General features: G+C 42.7%; 1 protein-coding gene across 3 annotated transcripts in view; it reads left to right on the top strand.

The window, feature by feature from the left end:
- The window catches only part of GRIN3A (glutamate ionotropic receptor NMDA type subunit 3A), an 822,030-nt gene that overhangs the window by 550,962 nt on the left and 249,116 nt on the right, over positions 1–21,952 (top strand). For all 3 annotated transcript variants that reach the window (XM_073552433.1, XM_073552434.1, XM_073552435.1), the window contains one exon: positions 9,463–9,578. In XM_073552433.1, coding sequence (XP_073408534.1) covers positions 9,463–9,578 — 116 coding nt within the window. The remainder of the gene's footprint in view (positions 1–9,462; positions 9,579–21,952) is intronic.

Below are 21,952 nucleotides of genomic sequence, written 5' to 3'. Positions count from 1 at the left end.
ACCAGATAATTGCTGCCGTGACATCCCCTGAAGAACTGAACGGCCCGGTACCGAGTACCCGCGGCCCTATTGTGCACCTCAGAAGCATCTCCTCAGTGCCAGACATATGAAAGCCCGCATAGAGTTTGCTGAAAAGCACATGAAGGACTCCCAAACTATGAGAAATTAGATTCTCTGGTCTGATGAGTTGAAGATAGAATTTTATAGTGATAATTCTAAGCAGTATGTGTGGAGAAAACCAGGCACTGCTCATCATCTGTCCAATACAATCCCAACAGTGAAACATGGTGGAAGAAGCATCATGCTATGGGGGTGTTATTCAGCTACAGGGACAGGACAACTGGTTGCAATTAAAGGAAACATGAATGTGGCCAAGTACAGAGATATCCTGAATAAAAACCTCTTCCGGAGTGCTCTGGACTAGAGTTGAGCGACTTTTGTTTTTTTAGGGTCGAGTTTCGTTTCGTGAAACCCGACTTTTCCAAAAGTCGGGTCGAGCAAGATCGGCCGACTATAGGGAAAAGTCGGGGTCGTCCCGAAACACGAAACCCAATGTAAGTCAATGGGGAATAAAAGTCGGCAGTGAGAGGACAGGAAACACACCAACAGTGCCCATTTGAATGCCAAAAGCATCAATTCTTCTTACTTAAGCTTGTCAACCTTAATTAACTTCATAATACTAGTTACGCACTGAAAAACACACGCTGAGTACCTCAGCAGGACAAAAAAAAAATTGGGAATGCTTTTAAAAAAGCAGTTTGCAGAGCAGTGGGTAAACAGCAATGCAGCCGTCAGGAAGCCTTAGAAGGCAGCCTAACAACCAACACCGCTGATCCAGCAAAACATAGCCTCCCCTTGCACTGCACACACAGTGACTGGTGTGTTGTACAGGCAAAATCGCTAGCAGCAGAAGCAGTTTTTGGTGTCTTCTTACCTGCCTAACGCTCTCCCTATTCTGAGATCAGCATGAGTAACATGGCGGTCGGCGTGCACGCCCTTTTATACCCCCTGTGATGCCCACCAAAGCAAGCCAATCACTTGCATGCCCTTCTGAAAGATGGTGGTGACCCCTGCCTATGTCATCACGTTGCCCACAGTGTCCGTGGATCCTGATTGGCTGAAAAAGAGCGCAAAACAAACTTTTGAAACGCGACTTTGGCACGTAAGTCGCCGAACTCGTGGCCGACCTCATCCTAGGGTAGGGTTTCGCTTCATGAAACCCGACTTTGCCAAAAGTCGGCGACTTTTGAAATTTTTCGACCCGTTTCGCTCAACTCTACTCTGGACCTCAGAATTGGCAGAAGGTTCACCTTCCAACAAGATAATGACCCTAAGCACACAGCTAAAATAACAAAGGAGTGGCTTAAGAACAGCTCTGTGGCCATTCTTGACTGGCCCAACCAGAGCCCTGACCTAAACCCAATTGAGCATCTCTGGAGAGACCTGAAAATGGCTGTCCATCAATGTTTACCATCCAGTCTGCCAGAACTGGAGAGGATCTGCAAGGAAGAAAGGCAGAGCGTCCTCAAATCCAGGTGTGAAAAACTTGTTGCATCATTCTCAAGATTATTCATGGCCGTGCTATCTCAAAAGGGTGCTTCTACTCAATACTGAGCCAAGGGTCTGAATACTTATGACCATGTGATATTTCAGTTTATCTTTCCTAATGAATTTGCAAAAATGTCTACATTTTTGTTTTTTTTCTGTCAAGATGGGGGGCAGAGTGTACATTAATGAGAAAAAAAAAAATGTACTTTTTTGAATTTACCAAATGGCTGCAATGAAACAAAGAGTGAAAAATTTAAGGGGGTCTGAATACTTTCCGTACCCACTGTATCAATTTAATAATGCAAGAAATGCAGCACTAAAGAAAAATTTCAGAAACATTTTGATCCAAAGTGAACCTTTCTCTAAAAACAAGACACATGGATGCATATACAGTATAGGTGCATCAATCAATTATATGATTATAGATTCCTTAGATCATTAATGTGCATAACTCATAAATACAATCACAAGTCATGTATGGAATAAATCTACAAGGGTAAACATTAGTCATAATCAGAATTAATAAAGTGATAATCTGCCAGATACAGTTCATTATAAAAAGCACTGAGCATGAATTATCCATGGTACAACAAAACACAAGTGATTACATAATTAAATTGATGACTCATTGACAATAGTACAATAGTAGCATGATCCAACTTCAATGTTGAACTGCACTGCATTACAAATCTGTGTTCTAATGAGTTCACTGCGCATGTCAAAGCTGTCATGATCCAGGACGGGATTTCGCTTTGACCTGTCCTGGTTAGACTAGGGGTTAATTGTGCTGCCTCTCTCTGGCAGCAGGAGGCTATTTAGTGCTCACTGGACCTGGGTCCGGTGTCAGTTATACTCCTGCCCTCGGCTGAGTTAAGTGACCTCTTGTATACGTGTGCCTTGTGCCTGATATCTTGCTTGTTTGTTCGGTTGTGATCTGGTTCTGTCCCTGTTACGAGTTCTGCCTGACCCTCTTGTACTGCGCTACCTCTCGTGTATGACTCTCTGCTTGTGACCCGACTTCTCTCTGCTCGTCCCCTTGGTACCACGTCGCCCTCTTGTGTATGACCTTTGGCTCTGTCTGACTACCCGTCTGTTCGTCCCTCCTGTACCTCGTTCGTCCGTACTGTGTGTGACCTCTGTTTTGCCTGACTCTGAGTTGTTGTATGGTGTCCTGTCCTATCTGAATACAGGACGCTAAGCCCCGCCCCCTTGCAGGCACATGACCATAGGTCCCGTGTACATTATTCAGTTTTAGTGTCCGCAGGTCCTATGCCTCTTTACCTTCCAGCGCTGACTGGACCCAGACACTATTAGCCTGAAGCACGCATGGTCACCTCTGCTGCCCGTCTCTACAGGTATCTTTTAGCACTGCTTCTGTTCTCAGGACACGCGCACTGGCTCTATGAGCAAGTGCAGTGCGGTGTCTCTGACATTATAACTGACCCATACCATTTTTTTTTCTCTGCTCCCATTCACCTGTGTGTGTGATGGATCCTGTGCACACTCTTTTTGAGCAGGTTAAGCACCTGACTCAGATGTCTCAGAAACTCTTTGGAGAACAAAGAGTCCTGGCTCAGTCTCAGCAGCTGATCGCCGACACTGTGCAGGGGGTTCTTTCATTGGGGGCTCGGGATGTTACATTAATTTCCCCTGAGTCTCCAGTGAAGTTACCAGATACCTTTTCTGGAGATAAAAATGACTTCAGAGTTTTCAAGGAAGGCTGTAAGCTTTTTTTTTCCTTAAGACCACACTCTTCTGGGGATGAAAGTCAGAGAGTGGGGGTCATTATGTCTCTGTTAAGGGGAGCCCCCCAAGCTTGGGCTTTCTCCCTTCCTACCACGGCCCCTGAGCGTATGACTGTGGATGCATTTTTTGAGGCCCTGGGGCATATTTATGATGAGCCTGATCGGGTGCGTATGGCTGAGGACAGGCTGATGAATGTTTGCCAGGGGAAACACTCAGCCGAGTGGTTTTGCTCAGAGTTCAGACGCTGGGCTGCTGAGGTCTGCTGGAACGACGCTGCTCTCCGGGGGTTGTTCCGCAGAGGCCTGTCTGAGCATCTGAAAGACGCCTTGGCTCTCCACCCCCCACCTGATGCCCTGGAGGAAGCTATGACACAGGCCGTCCGAATGGATCGCAGGTTACGGGCAAGGGGAGTGATACAAACCGAGACATCATTGTTCTCCCAAGGAAGGGGAGCCAGTTCTTCACTGAAAATCACGGCGATAGGAACCATCAACCGTAAGGAGGAAGAAAGGAGACAACGGCACGTGAGAAAATGCTGTGTTCACAGTGGCGAGTCTGGACATGGGAAAAAGGATTGCCCCTCCCGGCCACTAACCAACAAGCGACTGAGCCCGGGTGATTATCGTGGAGGTCTCCCAGGCTCTCAGGTACCCTTTTCTGCATTTTCTAAAATGTCATTCCAAGTGGAACTTTGTTGTGGGGGTGTCTCCACATCCACAACTGCCTTCGTGGATTGCGGTTCATCATTGAACTTTATTGACTCTGACTTGGTGGCCAGGTGTAAGTTAGGGACAGTTAGGTTGGAGACTCCGATTCACCTTGTTGCTATTGACAAAACACCACTGGGTAAGAATGACATTGTGTTTTGTACTGAAGAGTTTCTCCTTAAAGTGAGTTCCTTACATCAGGAACGTATTTCATGTTTTGTAATGAACAACCTGCCTGCGGGACTGGTGTTGGGGTTCCCCTGGTTACAGCTGCATAATCCTGTGATTAATTGGGAATCTCGGGATATTGTTAAATGGGGTCCCTATTGCTCTGAGAAATGTCTTGTTTCTGTGTCTGTGTCGTCCGTGGGTCTAGAAGGCATTCCGGAGTGCCTGATAGATTATACTGACGTTTTCTCCGAAAAAGAGGCTGAGGTTTTACCACCACACCGCCCATTTGATTGTGCCATTGACCTGGTTCCAGGTGCTAAATTGCCCAAAGCCCGCCTGTATAACCTCTCGGGTCCGGAACGGGCTGCGATGAAGGAATATATTTCTGAGAGCCTCCGTAAGGGACATATTCGTCCTTCTGTTTCTCCTGTGGCGGCAGGGTTCTTTTTTGTAAAAAAAAAAGACGGTGGTTTGCGCCCATGCCTCGATTTTCATGAGTTAAATAAAATAACTGTGAGGAATACTTATCCCCTTCCACTTATTCCTGATTTATACAATCAGTTGTCCGGAGCCAAGTGGTTTTCGAAATTAGACCTACGGGGAGCGTATAACCTTATCCGAGTCCGGGATGGAGATGAATGGAAGACCGCCTTTCTCACTACTGAAGGGTTGTTTGAAAATTTGGTCATGCCCTTCGGCCTGACCAACGCTCCAGCGGTCTTCCAAAATTTCATAAATCATGTGTTCTTCGATTTGATTGGACGTTTTATGGTGGTGTATTTGGATGACATTTTAATCTACTCGCCTGATAAACAGACTCACATTGGTCATGTTCGGGCAGTTCTCCAAAGGCTCAGGGAGAACTGTCTGTTTGCTAAACTTGAAAAATGTTTATTTTTTGTTCAGGAACTGTCCTTTCTGGTGTTCATCGTGTCTGCTGAAGGGTATCGCATGGATCCTAATAAGGTGCAGGCCATTCTCGAGTGGGTTCAACCGTGTGATTTGAAGGGTCTGCAACGTTTCCTAGGGTTCGCTAATTATTATCGGAAATTTATAAGGGGATTCTCACAGGTGGTTAAACCCCTCACAGACATGACTCAAAAGGGGGCCGATATCAAGAATTGGTCAACCGCAGCGGTAGCGGCATTTCAGTTTTTGAAAAAATGTTTCATGTCGGCCCCGGTTCTTATCCAACCGGACCCCTCTGAACCATTTATTGTTGAGGTAGACGCCTCAGAGGTGGGGGTGGGGGCGGTATTGTCCCAGGGACCCACCACTTTTACCAATTTAAGACCTTGCGCCTTTTTCTCAAAGAAGTTCTCTCCGGCAGAGAGAAACTATGATGTGGGGAATCGGGAACTTCTGGCCGTAAAATTGGCTTTTGCAGAATGGAGGCATTTTTTGGAGGGGGCTGTCCATCCTATAACGGTAATCACGGACCACAAAAACCTAGCTTACATCGAGTCTGCTAAAAGGTTGACTCCCAGACAGGCTAGATGGTCACTTTTTTTTTTCTCGATTCAACTTCTCGATCACTTTCCGACCAGGATCCAAGAATATCAGAGCGGATGCGTTGTCACGCAGTCTAGATCCGGTGTCCCCCCCGGAACCTCCATCCTCCATTCTTCAGCCTGGGGTGGTGGTGGCAGAGGTTTCTAATGTGTTGGAACGAGAGATTCGAGAAGCCCAGGCTCTTGCACCTCCAGCTAAGCCGGTGGATAAACTTTATGTGCCAGCTCAGTTTCGTCTCAAGGTCCTCCAGGAGTTCCATGACTCAGTTCTGGGTGGACATCCAGGGATCTCAGCAACCCGGAAGGCCATTGCTAGAATGTTCTGGTGGTCTTCTTTAGCCTCTGATGTTGGGGAGTAAGTGTCTGCGTGTGAGGTTTGTGCCCGTGCGAAAACTCCCCATAACCGGCCGGCCGGGGAATTGGTACCACTGCCAATTCCTGAGAGACCATGGACTCATCTGTCCATGGATTTCATCACCAACCTTCCCCCTTTCAAGGGTAATACCGTGGTCTGGGTCGTAGTGGACAGGTTTAGTAAGCAGGCACATTTTGTACCTTTGGCAGCTCTACCTAATGCGGAAACATTGTCCAGATTGTTTGTGGAGCATGTGGTGCGGTTGCATGGGGTACCCCTGAATGTGGTGTCTGATAGGGGAGTGCAATTTATGTCCAGATTTTGGAGAGCTTTTTGTAGGAGGTTGGGTATTAGTCTGTCCTTTTCATCCTCCTACCATCCAGAGACTAATGGGCAGACTGAGCGGACCAATCAGTCTCTGGAGCAAATTCTGCGTTGTTTGACCTCAGCCCGACAGGATGATTGGTGTTCTGTGTTACCATTGGCTGAGTTTGCTTTTAACAACTGCACTAACCAGTCTACGGGTACATCTCCTTTTTTTTGCAATTATGGGTTTCATCCTCATTTTGGAGAATTTTCCCGCTTGAATTCTGGGTGTCCTGGAGCGGACGAGTCGATCCAGTGGTTGGGGGAGGTATGGCGGGAGGTCCAGAATAACATTACGAAGGCCCAGGACAAATTTAAATTTTTTGCGGACAAAAAACGATCCGTGGGTCCAGTGTTTCAGGTCGGGGATAAGGTATGGTTATCCACCAAAAATATAAGGCTCAAGGTCCCCTCTGCGAAGCTTGGACCCAAGTTTATAGGTCCCTATGTAATTACCGAAGCAGTTAACCTGGTGGCTTTTCGGTTGCAGCTCCCGCCATCTCTGCGGATCCCAAATGTTTTCCATAAGGCCCTTTTGAAACCTGTGAGGTCCAGTGGGGAGGGATCATCATCTTCCCCGACACCGGTTCTGGTAGATGGGCAGGCTGAGTACGAGGTGGAACGAATTGTCGACTCCAGGTTGGTCCGTCGCGCCCTTCAGTATTTGATACATTGGAAGGGCTACGGTCCTGAGGAACGCTCGTGGGTTCCTGCTCGATCAGTTCATGCGGATCGGTTGATCCGAGCCTTTCACGCCAAGTACCCTGAGAGACCTGGGGGTCCGGTGGCCCCCCATTGAGAGGAGGGTACTGTCATGATCCAGGACGGGATTTCGCTTTGACCTGTCCTGGTTAGACTAGGGGTTAATTGTGCTGCCTCTCTCTGGCAGCAGGAGGCTATTTAGTGCTCACTGGACCTGGGTCCGGTGTCAGTTATACTCGTGCCCTCGGCTGAGTTAAGTGACCTCTTGTATACGTGTGCCTTGTGCCTGATATCTTGCTTATTTGTTCGGTTGTGATCTGGTTCTGTCCCTGTTACGAGTTCTGCCTGACCCTCTTGTACTGCGCTACCTCTCGTGTATGACTCTCTGCTTGTGACCCGACTTCTCTCTGCTCGTCCCCTTGGTACCACGTCGCCCTCTTGTGTATGACCTTTGGCTCTGTCTGACTACCCGTCTGTTCGTCCCTCCTGTACCTCGTTCATCCGTACTGTGTGTGACCTCTGTTTTGCCTGACTCTGAGTTGTTGTATGGTGTCCTGTCCTATCTGAATACAGGACGCTAAGCCCCGCCCCCTTGCAGTCACATGACCATAGGTCCCATGCACATTATTCAGTTTTAGTGTCCGCACGTCCTATGCATCTTTACTTTCCAGCACTGACTGGATCCTGACACTATTAGCCTGAAGCACGCCTGGTCACCTCTGCTGCCCTGCTCCCCAGGTATCTTTTAGCACTGCTTCTGTTCTCAGGACACGCGCACTGGCTCTATGAGCAAGTGTAGTGCGGTGTCTCTGACAAAAGCAATGTATAACAGCTATGAAGGGCCATAGGGAGTGTGGTAGCTCAGAATCAATGCACATGTGTCACAGGGATACCGCGACAGAAAGGAGTCAGAAGATTGCGTTTGGCTATACTTCCATCTACACTGGTTGGATCTGCTTTGCCTTTCAGTTAGCTGTGGAGATATCCCTTCCTACAGCTTTCTGTCCTGAGTTAACTCAGCTGTTCTGATTTCTCCATTCCCCTCTGGTAAAAATACTCACCTCTTAGCTTGAGCAGTTGCCAGTGATAGCTTGCTATAACCTGGTGTGAAGCTGGAAGTGTAAGTTGTGTGAAGAGAGGTCATCTTGGAGTTGTCTCTGAAGATATCTGTTTGTTTGAGTTTCTTCCTTTATCTTACAGTATATCCTATTTGGTTTGTCTCACCTTGTCCTTTCCCTTTCTGCAGTCTGGGAAGCATTGAGTGATTGCTGTTTCCTTTATCCTTGTCTGTTTACCTGTGGGCCTTTATGTTAGAGCAGTGCAAGCATTCCTGCTACCCTACACACTAGTCAGGGTCAATCTCAGAGTAAGAAAAGGATAGCAATGTGATCATATGGGGTGAAAGAACCCATCTAGGGACGCTAAGGACCTTAGGGTTGCTCAGGGCAAGTGTTAGGGGTGCCTCCTTTAATTTTTCCCTAGTGGCAGATTTTCCCTTCCCTGTCTCACTGTGCGCTGTCATTCTTCTGGCAAATGCGTGACAGCATGTCAATGCTTGTGCTCTGGATAATAAAAATCAAGGAAGTTCTATTGACATAGGGAGTGGCACTTCTTACTATATTATAAAAGGAAAAAGAGCCCTAAAAATGCACACAAGCCAAAGTAATTGGCTCTATGTAGACTATTATAATTACAAAACTGAATAAACTCTTTGCAATGCGCATGCACCAAATTAAAGCGGTATGCGACAAATTTCTTGGGGGAATAAACAATTAGTAAGTGCCTCTCTTCTGTACGTATATAACAATAATAAGGAATCATGCATGAAATATAAAGATCAACCATATAATATATAAAGACTTCTTAGAAGGGCATTTATCGCAGCACAATGTTAAGCTGGCCGGTATACTTACGTGGCACAACAGCACATCAAACCAATAAAACTATCCTATTTAGTGCACATGCTAGTCAAAACAGAATTCATTGGTGCTGCCCCACAACTTACTGGGAATAGACTGCTCCAAAAACCAAATATAACTGGGAGAATAATATCCAACTATGGACTCTGTTCTGCCGATTGGATTACCAATCTATGCTGGATAACACCTAGGGATAAGGACAAAGCTCACTCTACCCTTTCAACAAAATAAATAGTAGCCAGTCCATTCTAATTATGAAACACTGAAAAAATATAGGCATAATTCCAAGAACATTATGACCTGATATAACACCGCTTTGGAACCACGAATACATATTCAAAATCTGCTGTCTCATAGAACGCAGTTCACATAGTGCTAGCATTTACTTCATGCACAGCAATTAAATAAACATCATTGTTGTCTTGTGATGTGTGCAGGAACGACCCGGAAACATTAGATGCTTTCATCATGGACAAAGCGCTCCTTGATTACGAAGTCTCTATTGACGCCGAATGCAAGTTGCTGACGGTTGGCAAACCATTTGCAATTGAAGGTACAGTTAATAATTTGTTTCAGTTGTAATGTATTTATTAATTGTTATGTAAAGTTGTATATTTTTGGTAAGCACTTAATTAAATACAAATACATTTTATTTTATATGTTCCCATTAGTATCCCTGCTATATCAATTTATTGTATCGCTAAGGGTCAAAATTCTGACTTTAGAATATGGACTGTATAGAAAGATTCTGTTAATCTGCCAGTAAAGTAGATTATTAGTAAGCAGCTTGAAACATTCCTAGTGTACTCTAACATACTTGGAAAAGCCTTTGATTTTAATCACTTTACACCTGAAGGTGGTTTGCACATTAATGACAAGGCCAATTTTTACAATTCTGACCACTGTCACTTTATGAGGTAACAACTATGGAAGACTTCAAAGGATCCCGCTGATTCTGAGATTTTACATATTGTACTTCATGATAGTAGTAAAATTTACATTCCCTTAAATCACAGAGATAGTTCACACAAAGTAGTTAATAAATAACATTTACCACATGTTTACTTTACATCAGCACAATTTTTAAAGAATTTTTTTTGTTCGGAAGTTATAAGGGATAAAAGTTGACCAGCGATTTCTCATTTTAACAACAAAATTTACAAAACCATTTTTTGGGGGGACAACATAACATTTGAAGTGACTTTCAGGGGTATATAAGATAAATAATACCCAAAAAATGGCAACATTCTAAAAACTGCACCCCTCAAGGTGCTCAAAAACATTCAAGAAGTTCATCAATCCTTCAGATGCTTCATAGGAATTACCGTAATGGAACGTGTAAGGAAAAAATTAACACTTCACTTTTTTCACTAAAATTTTATTTTAGATTGAATTTTATTTATTTTCACAAGGATATTAGGAAAAAATGAAACCTATAATTTGAAATACAATTTTTTTTGAACATTACGATACCCCATACATGGGGAAAAACCACTGTTTAGGCTCACGGCAGAGCTCGAAAGGGACGGAGCACTGCTTGACATTTTGAATGTAAAATTGCTGGAATAATTAGCGGATGTCACGTCGCATTTGGAGAGCCCCTGATGTGCCTAAACAGTAGGAACCCCCAACAAGTAAGCCCATTTTGGAAACTAGACCCCTCAGGGAACTTAGCTAGATGTATGGTGAGCACTTTGAGCCTCCAAGTGCTTCTAAAATGTTTATAATGTAGAGCCGTGAAAATAAAAAAATCACATTTTTCTACAAAAATTATCTTTTAGCCCCTATTTTTGATTTTCACAAGCGTATCTGGAGAAATTGGACCACAAATATTGTGCAATTTGTCCTGAGTGTGATGATACACAATATATGGGAAGAAACCATTGCTTTGGTGCACGGCAGAGCAAGGAAGTGAAGGAGCACTGTTTGCAAATTTGGCTGGAACTGAGATCAGACGTCATGTCACGTTTGGCGAGCCCCTGATGTGCCTAAACAGTAGAAAACCCCAACAAGTGACCCCACTTTGGAAACTAGACCCATCAAGGAACTTATATAGATGTGTGGTGAGCACTTTGAACCCCAATTGCTTAACATAGGTTTATAACGTAGAGCCGTAAAAATGAAAAATCCTATTTTTTCAACAAAAATGATCATTTAGCCTCCAATTTTTTAATTTTACAAGGGTAGCCGGAGAAATTGGACCCCAAAAGTTGTTGTGCAATTTGTCCTGAGTATGCTGATGCCTTATATGTGGGGGCAAATCACTTTTTGTGTGCATGGCAGAGATTGGAAGGGAAGGAGCACAGTTTGACTTTTTCAACGCAATATTGACTTGAATTGACATCGCTCACCATGTTGCATTTGGAGAGCCCCTGATGTGCTGAAACAGTGGAAACGCCCAACAAGTGACCCCATCTTGTAAACTAGACCCCTCAAGAATTTATCTAGATGTGTGGTGAGCACTTTGAACCCCCAAGTGCTTCACATAAGTTTATAATGTAGAGTCGCGAAAATAAAAAATCTTATTTTTTCCACAAAAATTATCTTTTAGCCCCCAATTTTTTATTTTAACAGGGGTAACCAGAGAAATTGGACCCTAAAAGTTGTTCTGCAATTTGTCTGCTGATACCACATATGTGGCGAAAACCACTGTTTGGGTGCAAAGCAGAGCTCGGAAAGGAAGGAGCACGTTTCACTTTTTCAATGGAAAATTGGCTGAAATTGTGATTGGACGCCATGTCGTGTTTGGAGAGCCTCTGATGTGCCTAAACAGTAGAAACTCCCCCACATTGGATGCCATTTTGGAAACTAGACCCCTCAAGGAACTAATCTAGATATGTGGTGAGCACTTTGAATCCCAAAGTGCGTCACAGATGTTTATAATGTAGAGCTGTGAAAATAAAAAATCTATTTTTTCCACAAAAATGATCTTTTAGTCCCCATTTTTTTATTTTCACAAGAATAACTGGAAATATTGCAACCCAAAACTTATTTTGCAATTTGTCCTGAGTATGCTGATACCACATATGCTGGGGAAAACCACTGTTTGGGTGCACGGTAGAGCTCGCAAGTGAAGAAGCACCATGTTAATTTTTCAACACAAAATTGGATGGAATTGAGATCGGACGCCATGTCGCATTTGAAGAGTCCCTGATCTGTCTAAAGAGTGGAAACAATACAAAAGCAACCGCATTTTGGAAACTAGATCCATCAAGGAATTTATCTAGAAATGTGGTGAGCACCTCGAACCTTCTGGTGCTTCATAGAAAATGATAACTTTAAGTTGTGAAAATAAAAAAAAATCAAATTTTTCCCCACAAAAATATTATTTTAGCCAAAAACAAATTATTTTCACAAGGTTAAGAGGAGAAAAAAGACTTCAAAATTTCTTGTACAAATTCTACTGAGTACGCAGACCACTTATATGTGGGAAAAAACTACTGTTTGGGTGAACGTCTGAACTTGGAAGGGAAGGAGTGACCTTTTGGAATGCAGACTTTGATGGAATGGTCTGCGGGCATTATGTCACATTTGCAGTGCCCCTCATGTACCTAAACAGTAGAAACCCCCCACACCTGAATCCATTTTGGAAACTAGACCCCAAAGAAATTTATCTAGATTTGTGGTGAACACCTTGAACCTTCAGGTGCTTCACAGAAAATTATAACGTTGAGTTTTGAAAATAAAAGAAAAAGATCACATTTTTTCCACAAAAATATTTTTTCAAGCTTAAAACAAATATTTTCACAAGGTTAACAAGAGAAAATGGGCTTCAAAATTTGTTGTGCATATTCTCCTGAGTATGCAGATACCTTATATGTTGGAGAAAACTACTGTTTGAGCGCAAGTCGGGGCTCAGAAGGGAAGGAGTGATGTTTTGGAATGCAAACTTTGATGGAATGGTCTGCGGGTGTCATGTTGTGCTTGCAGAATCCCTGATGTGCCTAAACAGTGGAGTGGCCCACAAATGTCTGCATTTTTGAACTGACATACTGTTTCCTGGTATGTGAATTTTATAATGTATTGCTTTGCGTAAGTTGTGTAGAGTGCATCAGGTTGGTATACGTGAGCATGGTAGATTTCGTCAGTTTGCCATACGTGAGTTGAAATTTGATTCCTGATTGCGCCACAAGATCAGGAATCAGTGGCTCTTAATCTTTGAGTGGTGAGGTCCATACAGGGTCAAAAACTGGTGGTTCAGTTTCTGTCCTGAGGCGTCTATGTGGCAGCTCAGTATCACTGTAGCTAGAGGATGAGGAAGAGGAAAAATAATGAAAAGTGGGATTCTCTACCTCACTGTCAGTGTCGGAGGCAAGGAAAGCGTGTGCCTCTTCTGCTGAATACAGATTTAAGATGAGAGGGACAATTTTTGCATTTATGATGTTTGGGTGTGTACCATACTTTACCCGTGTGTGAAAGTGTGTGAGAGCTCGGTGTAAAATTTTATGTTTTTTCTAAAGAAAAAAAGCTGCAACTGGGGATCGGTCATTGATGTGTGTAGGACGGACACAGGGATGTGGTGCTAAGGTTGGGTGGAGTCGCTGAGCAGTGCTCAGTGGCTGCTGGATGCACGCAAGGAAGTGAATCAAAAGGGAAGGGGGAATGGACAGGGATGAAAAAAGAACTGGAAACCAGTGAGCACTGACATTGATCACTGAATTTTGTGCAGGATGCACGAAAAAGAAAAAACTGCCAAAACTCAAGCGATCAAGTACTCATCAGTGATCAAATACTGATCAGTGCTTGACGGTAGTTGGTGGAGAGGGGAAATAGTGGGTGGGGAGGGGGATTGGGGTGGATGAAGAGAGAAAGAGATCAGGAATTCTTCTTACTTCTTTTTTCTTTCTTCAGCAAGAATGGCAATCAGGCATCAGCAGCAGGATCTGTGATGTCACAGATGCTTCTGTGGCACGACAGACTCCAGCACAGCCCAAAGTGACCTCCCTGTATAACTCAGAAGTGAAAAGGAGGAAGTACAGGGTGGTCACTGCCAGGTCACAGTACGTCTGTGCGCTCTGACTGGTGCGATCGATATCATCGTTGATTGCACCAATTAGAGCGGGTTCAGGCGAACTCTAATGTTGCCAGGCACCAGCCTATAATCGGTGCTCTTGGAGCACCGATGATAGGTTGGGACATCATTGTTTCAGACAATCTGATTGCCTGAAGCACTGAGAAATGCTGCAATTGGCTGTTCAGAATTGAACAGTCAATCACAGCAATTGTAGTTGTGTGGAGGCAACATTATTCACAGTGTTTCATTAAAAAAATGACCCGTCCAGCGTCATTAAGTACCAGGGCATAGGGACATATTATTATGGACCTTGTCGAAAAAGGGTTATGGCCATGATCTCACAATCAGAGACACTGCATTTTTTTGTAGGGGTAATATCCATAGGTGTCCACAATCAAAATACACAATAACAATCTACACTATTGCATTTTTTGCAAATTTTTTATGTTTTTTTTCCCAAATTTTGTTTTTTTTAGCGTGATTTTTAATATTTCTTGGGGCAGAAATGCTGGGATTATGCATTTAAAAACTGGATGGGGTTCTTACATGCATTTTTCAGGCTCCACAGGGAAGCTTAAATAGAAAAAGCACACCAAAATATAGGAACATTTCTTAAATGCACATTTCATGAAATCACATCCACTTTGCTTGAATTGTTAAGCATAAAAACACATACAATTGTCAATTTCAAAATTTTCTTCAACAAGAGACTTATTAATGCAGTTTGTGGAGTTTTGTAATGCAGTGATTCTAAAATATTTAATCTAATGAGATGCCAGGTCCCCATTATTAATGTTTTGTCACAGAATAGTACTTGTGAAAAACATGGGCATATTTCCGAAAATGTGTGCATACCTCAGGGGAGAGTGACAAAGCTATATTTTAGTAGCCATTTGTAAGGGGCTGACATTGCTATGGACAGCAGAGACATGCTACCCCTTTAAGAGACAGCACCACCTTGGCTGATGCGATGGTAAATTCTATTCTACCTTTCAAAAGACTGCTTTGGTTTGCTCTTTCAGCTATGGAGAGGGGAGGGGCTGTTTTCCCAGTGAGTTTTTGGAGCTGGGAGTCTGCAGGAGACTGACGTGAGGAGAAAAGCATGCAGCTTGTAACTGACTGAACTTGTGAGATTGTGTATACCCTTCTGGGGATAACGAAGGTGGTTTTCCTGTGATTCTGCGAGGAGCCACGAAGATTTACAAGGAAGGAATTCAGAAGAGGGAGTTCACCGTTTCTAGGAACAGGTTTGGAATTGTCACACAAGGACAAGACCATGTTGCACAGAGCTTCCAGGGAGGAAGTCACATCATCTTGCAGAGAACTGCAGGGGGCCCCCAGGAAGGAACTGAGACACCAACTTTACGGTGAGTGTTAACTCCGTGTGCGCACATGTTTAGGGCTTAGGATAGGCTGCAATAGACAGAGCACAGTAGCCGTGCGGCCGGAGTAGCAGCGGCCAGTCAGGCTATAGTTAGAGTAGCAGCATACTGTACTTTGTTGTATTGTCTTGCCTTTTGAAAGAATACACTGATCTGTAATAGTTGGTGCATCGTGCCATTTGTACGGCCCTGCTAGAGAATATCACTTTTGTAAATTGTTTTATGTCTTTGCATGCCCCTGTTTACACTTTCCTAACACTGCATTCCTTGCTTGTAAATAAATTAACCATTTGTTGTTTGCACCTCATCTTGTGTACCGTAGTCTCCCTGCATTGTGGTGGTCCCCTGGCCATCGCTTCACATGCATGTGGCATCTTATTTCATATCACCTCATTTAATCTGCTAACTGGTACCTTCTTTCGAAATAACCATAGGTGTTTTTACATGTTACAAGTTTTAAGGATTATACTCTATGGTGGTGGTCTATTTTCCTCTACTGTTCCAGGTGTTCGAATACTTGATTGGAATGTATATTAATGCTATGACTGTACAAGCACAAGTGCACAGGTAGCATGCAAGTCAGTGAGACAAAAACCTGTACAGGACAGATCCCTGTTCAGACTGGTAAAAGCGCTCTGACCCTGGTCTATCTCATCCTGACTGTGGAGTTTGACACCCTAAGGTATTGCAGTGGTGCCCCCACTCGACATCAGCTTACCCTGAATCCCCCTAAAAGCTCCTAGAATAGATATGCCTGCTTTAAGATAAACAGACTGCAGCCAGAAAAGCAGAACCCAAACACCCAGAGAAAAGGTGTGTCTTCTGTGGTTCGGAAGAAAGAAAAGTCAACCATAAAACACAAACTCAAAGGATTGAATCCAGGAGCATCACTATTGCATTGAGGATAACCCGCTTATGGAGAATTACGACTGGGAAAAATGCTTTAGGATTTGTCATTAGCAGTAGAGGGTTGCCACCTTTTTTTGAGAAGAACTTTTTTATGTCGTATGACTTTGATATCTAATATAAAATACACATATTTCATTCAGACTTTTTGTATTTTGTCTTTTGTTTTTGTGAGTGTTGGAAATTTAAATACAGCATCCTTAATTTTTATCTCTTCTTGCTGTGCACCACACGTGTTTGTTTGCTTGTTTGTTTTGACACAGAGCATGAGCTCCAGAGCAAAAGCCAAACTGATGCTTCCAGAGTTGTATATACAGTAGAGTGTAAAAGATCCTGGAAGAAAAAATCTCTGTGTACTAAATGATCTTCCAAACCTAGATTCCCCTAAAAACAAACAAACACCTTCACCCTAACTCTTTCACGTGCAAGAGACTACACAGAATGACAGTACCCTTTTTAAAAGGACTGTAGGACTATGCAATGCTTCTGTCAGTTGAAGAGGGGTGGGATGGTAAAGGTGCTGCTAGTGAGAGAAAAATGGGAAGAGGAGTTTTGCTGCCAGTGGCATCAATACAATTGGGAATAATGATGCTGTCAGTTTGGGTGAGGTGGGAAGGGCAGAATGCTGCTGCCTGTTGTGGAACTGTGGGAAGGGGCAAAAATGCTGAAGGTGGAAGATGAGTGGAAAGTTGCAGATGCTTGTAAAATAGGAGTGATAAGTGGGTAAATGTTACCTTCAATAGGAGAAGAGTAGATGGGGAAAATGCTGCTGACAGTGGAAAAGGTGTTTGTAGGGGAACAATGCTGATGTAAGGTGAGGTGTTGGAAAGGTGACAATGATTTTCAAGGAAGAATGTTGCCAATTTCCCATTGCTATATGAAAGGTGTAGAAAGGGGACAATGGTACTGACTAGTGATGGGCGAGTAGTAATGTTGCTCGGGTGTCCTCCGAGCATTTTGGTGTGCTCGGAGATTTAGTTTTCGTCGTCTCAGCAGAATGACTTGCGACTTGTAGATAGGCTGAATACATGTGGGGATTCCCTAACAAACAGGCATTCCACACATGTATTCAAGCTGTCTAGCAGTCGCAAATCATGCAGATAAGAGGACGAAAAGCACGCCAAAATACTTAGAGACCACCCGACCGGGAAACCCAAGCAACGAGTATACTCGCTCATCACTAGTACTGGCATATAAAGAGGGACAATCATCGCCCTGGTTTTAACTCTCTAACCTCTGTAAAGTGATGGAAACCTTGTTGCAGGGTTCCGAGATTAAAAAATCAGCAGGGAGACAAGAACAAAATCAGTTCAAAGTACATAGTCAGTAGAAGCTGTATTAGAGTCCAGAGGGTCAATCAGAAATAGAAGACGAAAGAGGAATCAAGCTAGGAAATGCTCAAACCAGGTGTTAAGCTGAAGAACATTAAGAAAACCAGTCAGATAAAACCAGACAATGATGCCAAATAGTTCACCAGAGTAGTCCAAAAGAATATCGATAGATGGCACATTTCTGCATGGAATGTGACAATTTAATAGAGCATTGGTAGAAGGGATTATCAGCCAAAGAAAGAAATTTCAGCACATTTTTAGCAACGGAGAAGGCAACTGAGTAAAAATTAGAGATAAGGCATAAAATGTAATATATTCACTAGCATTTATTAAGTATTGTGTGTAATTTATTTTGTCTGACAACATTTTCTGCTACGCAAAACATAGACAATGCAATATTTCATTAAATAAAATTTTCATATGCAATAATTTATCATCGTCTATTCATGCTATGTAATGGTCTGGAAGCTTTCAGTTGAGGATGATAATCGGGTAGGTCATTAGACAATTTGCATGGTAAATAATCACTTTTTCTTAAAATATTTGTTTTTCTAATATAGAAAATTTGCTAGAATAATTTGCAGATTAAATTATGGAAGCTAATTTACTACCACCAATTAGGCTTCCACTTATTTTCTCAACAGCAATAAATTTTACATTTATTTTTATGGATGTTATTTTGCCCTTTAAATTAAGTCTACTTATCCAATTAAATAATTGGTTATAACTCACAAAACATCAAGTATTAAAAATTGATTCGTCAGCTATTTTTTTTGTGCAACAATTTTACGACACAATTTTTGTTGTAAAATGTTTATTGTGGCCCATGCTCGCAAGTAAAGAATCACCACCTGTCGTGATGAGTAAACCTTCTTATGAAAGAGATGACACAGTTCTGGTGGCATTTTTGTTTTAGAAGGTTGGGGTCCTGTGTCCTCCCCCCTGGTAGGTGTTTGTACTACTCCTTGCCCATATCTCTTTACCCCTTGAACGGAGCGGCTTAGGTGGGGATTATACTCCGTACTATAGTTTACACTGGCTTGCTTGTCACCTTTAATGGTGGCGGGGGATTATTGTAATCAGATATTGGGCAAATAGACCTGTTTTTATTCACCCTACCAGTTGTTATTACACATGATTATGGGTATGGGGATTCTATAGACACTGGGGTCCCTGCTGCTTGGCTTTTCTTTTGTGTCACCCCTTTGCCATTTGTGCCAATTTTAAACCTGTGTCATTTAATAAAGATTTGTGACTTTACACCTTATCCTGGACGTCTATGTACTGATTTCCTTTCTGATGTAATACTGCAAAGTGCTGTGTGTGAATTTAGCCTTAAATGAGTTTGCATCTCCTTTTTATCATAATTTTTTTATTTCATTTTATTACCCAAAACAAAAAAAAATCCCAATGAGAATAGAGATATAAAATAATTTTTCTTGAATAAATGTTGTCTTTGGCTTGTGAGAGTTGAAAATCACTATTACAGAAATCCCAGACTGTTGCTATGCGACTACTTGAACTGTTCATTGACTATGCTTATGCCATGCTTGTGCTTCAATGTGTTGTTGGTATGTAATGCAATGTTTTATACCATACCATGTATGCCGTGACAACTGTGCACAAATCAAGTGTCGCATGCATGACATGAGGTATTGGCGTCATGTGTATCAATATGTTTAGTAAAAGAAATGCCCCAGTCTAACAAGCCCAGGCAGTAAATAGTAGTCTGAAGTGATAATAATCTTTATTTTTATATAGCGCTAACATATTCCGCAGCGCTTTACAGTTTGCACACATTTTCATCACTGTCCCCGATGGGGCTCACATTCTAAATTCCCTATCAGTATGTCTTTGGAGTGTGGGAGGAAACCGGAGTGCCCGGAGGAAACCCACGCAAACACGGGGAGAACATACAAACTCCTTGCAGATGTTGTCCTTGGTGGGATTCGAACCCAGGACCCCAGCGCTGCAAGGCTGCAGCGCTAACCACTGAGCCACCGTGCTGCCCTAATAAAGGTAGAACACAAACAGTTAGCTCACTATACTTCTGTATGAAATACTGAGTCATTTTGAGTGGTGCGTTATCAATAGAATGTCTGTCAACATCCCTTTGATGTTTGGAGAATATGTTTGCACTCTGAAAGAGAATGTGGACAAAAAAGGTAAAAACAAGAAGCCTAGAAAGCAAGCTGGCAAGTATAATGGTAAAAGAACTTTAAAACAACCATTGTTCTTCCCTTATCAAAACACACTTATCAATGAAAGTGTCATAACAATAACTGTATCAGTGACCGATGTTGCCATCCAATAAATCTATGTCCCATCAATCACTTCTTTACCCTAAAGAATATCAAATGAAATATGTAACGAGTATAGTAAGGACATTCTAGGGCAACAATAAATGAGGGACAGCAGGACTCTGCCCATGTCTGTTTAAGTCTTTAGGGCTGTATAGAAAATGGGGTTCTGCCCCTGAATGGTGCTCCCAGGTCTCTTGGTAATGGAGGATTTTTGTGAGAACAAATCCTTTATTTCTTTTGAGCAGAGATCTAATCACTTCACTATTTATATTACTGATGATTAACAGTCTGTGACCCGAGTAAGACAACAGTCTTGATTCTTTATGGCTTTAAATTCAGTTGTGCTCAAAAGTTTACTTACCCCGGCACAATTTTTCCTTTCTTGGCCTTGTTTCAGAGAATATGAATGATAACACCAAAACTTTTTCTCTACTCATAGTTAGTTGTTGGATAAAGCCATTTATTGTCAAACTACTGTGTTTTCTCTTTTTAAAAGTCTTTTGTGGTGGTTGTGGATAAGGTTCTTTATTTTCTCAGATGGTGAAGCTGCCCACTCTTTTTGGCAAAAATCTTCCAGTTCCTGTAAATTCCTGGGCTGTCTAGCAAGAACTGCGTGCTTCAGATCTCCCCAGAGTGGCTCAATGATATTGAAGTCAGGAGACTGAGATTGCCACTACAGAACCTTCACTTTGTTCTGCTGTAGCCAACGACAGGTCAACTTGGCATTGGGTTTTGGATCGTTGTCATGTTGGAACATACAAGTATGTCCCATGGCTGCTACTGGGCTGATGATTGCAAATTTGCATCCAGTATTTGCTGATAACATGCTACATTCATCTTTCCTTCAACTTTGGCCAAGTTTCCTGTGCCTTTGTAGCTCACACATCACCAAAACATCAGCAATCCATCATAGGCCTTGTCGACCTCTCTCCAAATGTAACATTTATGGTTGTGGACAAAAAGTTCAATTTTGGTCTCCTTACTCCAAATTATCTTGTTCCAGAGGCTTGTCTCTGTGCTGTTTTGCATATTGTAGGCAAGATAATTTAGGATTTTGCGCAGTAATGGCTTTACTCTGATGACTCAACCATGCAGCCCATTTCTCTTCAAGTGCCTCTGTATTGTGCATCTTGAAACAGCCACACTGCTAGTTTTCAGAGAGTCCAGTATGTAAACTGATGTTATTTGTGGGTTTTTCTTTGCATCCCAAACAATTTTCCTGTCAGTTGCAGACAAAATTTTTGTTCGTCAACCTGACCATGGTTTTGTTTTTAGTGTCAGAAAGCTGGGTTTACGTCCTAGGTAGAGATGAGCGACTTTGCCTTTTTTAGGGTCAAGTCGGGTTTCATGAAACCAGACTTTCGCAAAAGTCGGGTCGAACGAAATTGGCCGACTATAGCGAAAAGTCAGAGGCTGACTGAAACACGAAACCCAATGCAAGTCAATGGGGAAGCAAAGTCGGCAGGGAGTGGAGGACAGTAAACACACCTACAGTGCCCATTTCAATGCTAAAAACATCAATTCTTATTACTGAAGTTTGTCAACCTTAATTTACTTCATAATAATAGTTACGCATTGAAAACTGGGGATTATTTGGCTAAAGTTGTGGGGGGGTAGGGCTGGCTCTAGGTTTTCGTGTGCCCTGGGCCAAAGAGTGTCAGTGCGCCCCTTTAACACATACCACAACTCATGTTGCTCCGATACGGCACAGAAATATAAGTATAGTACAATGACAAATACTTCACTGCTTACATGATATGACTGATCTATTTTAAATTGTACAATAGCGCAAAGAAAGGACAGTATATTACTCCATACAGTATTATGGCCACCACATTGTGCGCCATACAGAATAATGAGCCTCATATATTTCTCCATACAGACTAATTGGTCACATATAATGTTCCATACAGTATATGATGAGCTCCACATAATGATACAGTATATGATGGTCCCAATGGAAGATGCTCCAGTGTGTTATTGGCCCAAAT

The sequence above is a fragment of the Dendrobates tinctorius genome, unplaced genomic scaffold, assembly GCF_039654945.1.
Source record: "Dendrobates tinctorius isolate UK_male_01 unplaced genomic scaffold, ASM3965494v1 ptg000191l, whole genome shotgun sequence".
NCBI lineage: Eukaryota > Metazoa > Chordata > Amphibia > Anura > Dendrobatidae > Dendrobates > Dendrobates tinctorius.
Note: the sequence above shows the minus strand (reverse complement) of the source record. Positions and strands in the feature narration are given on the sequence as shown.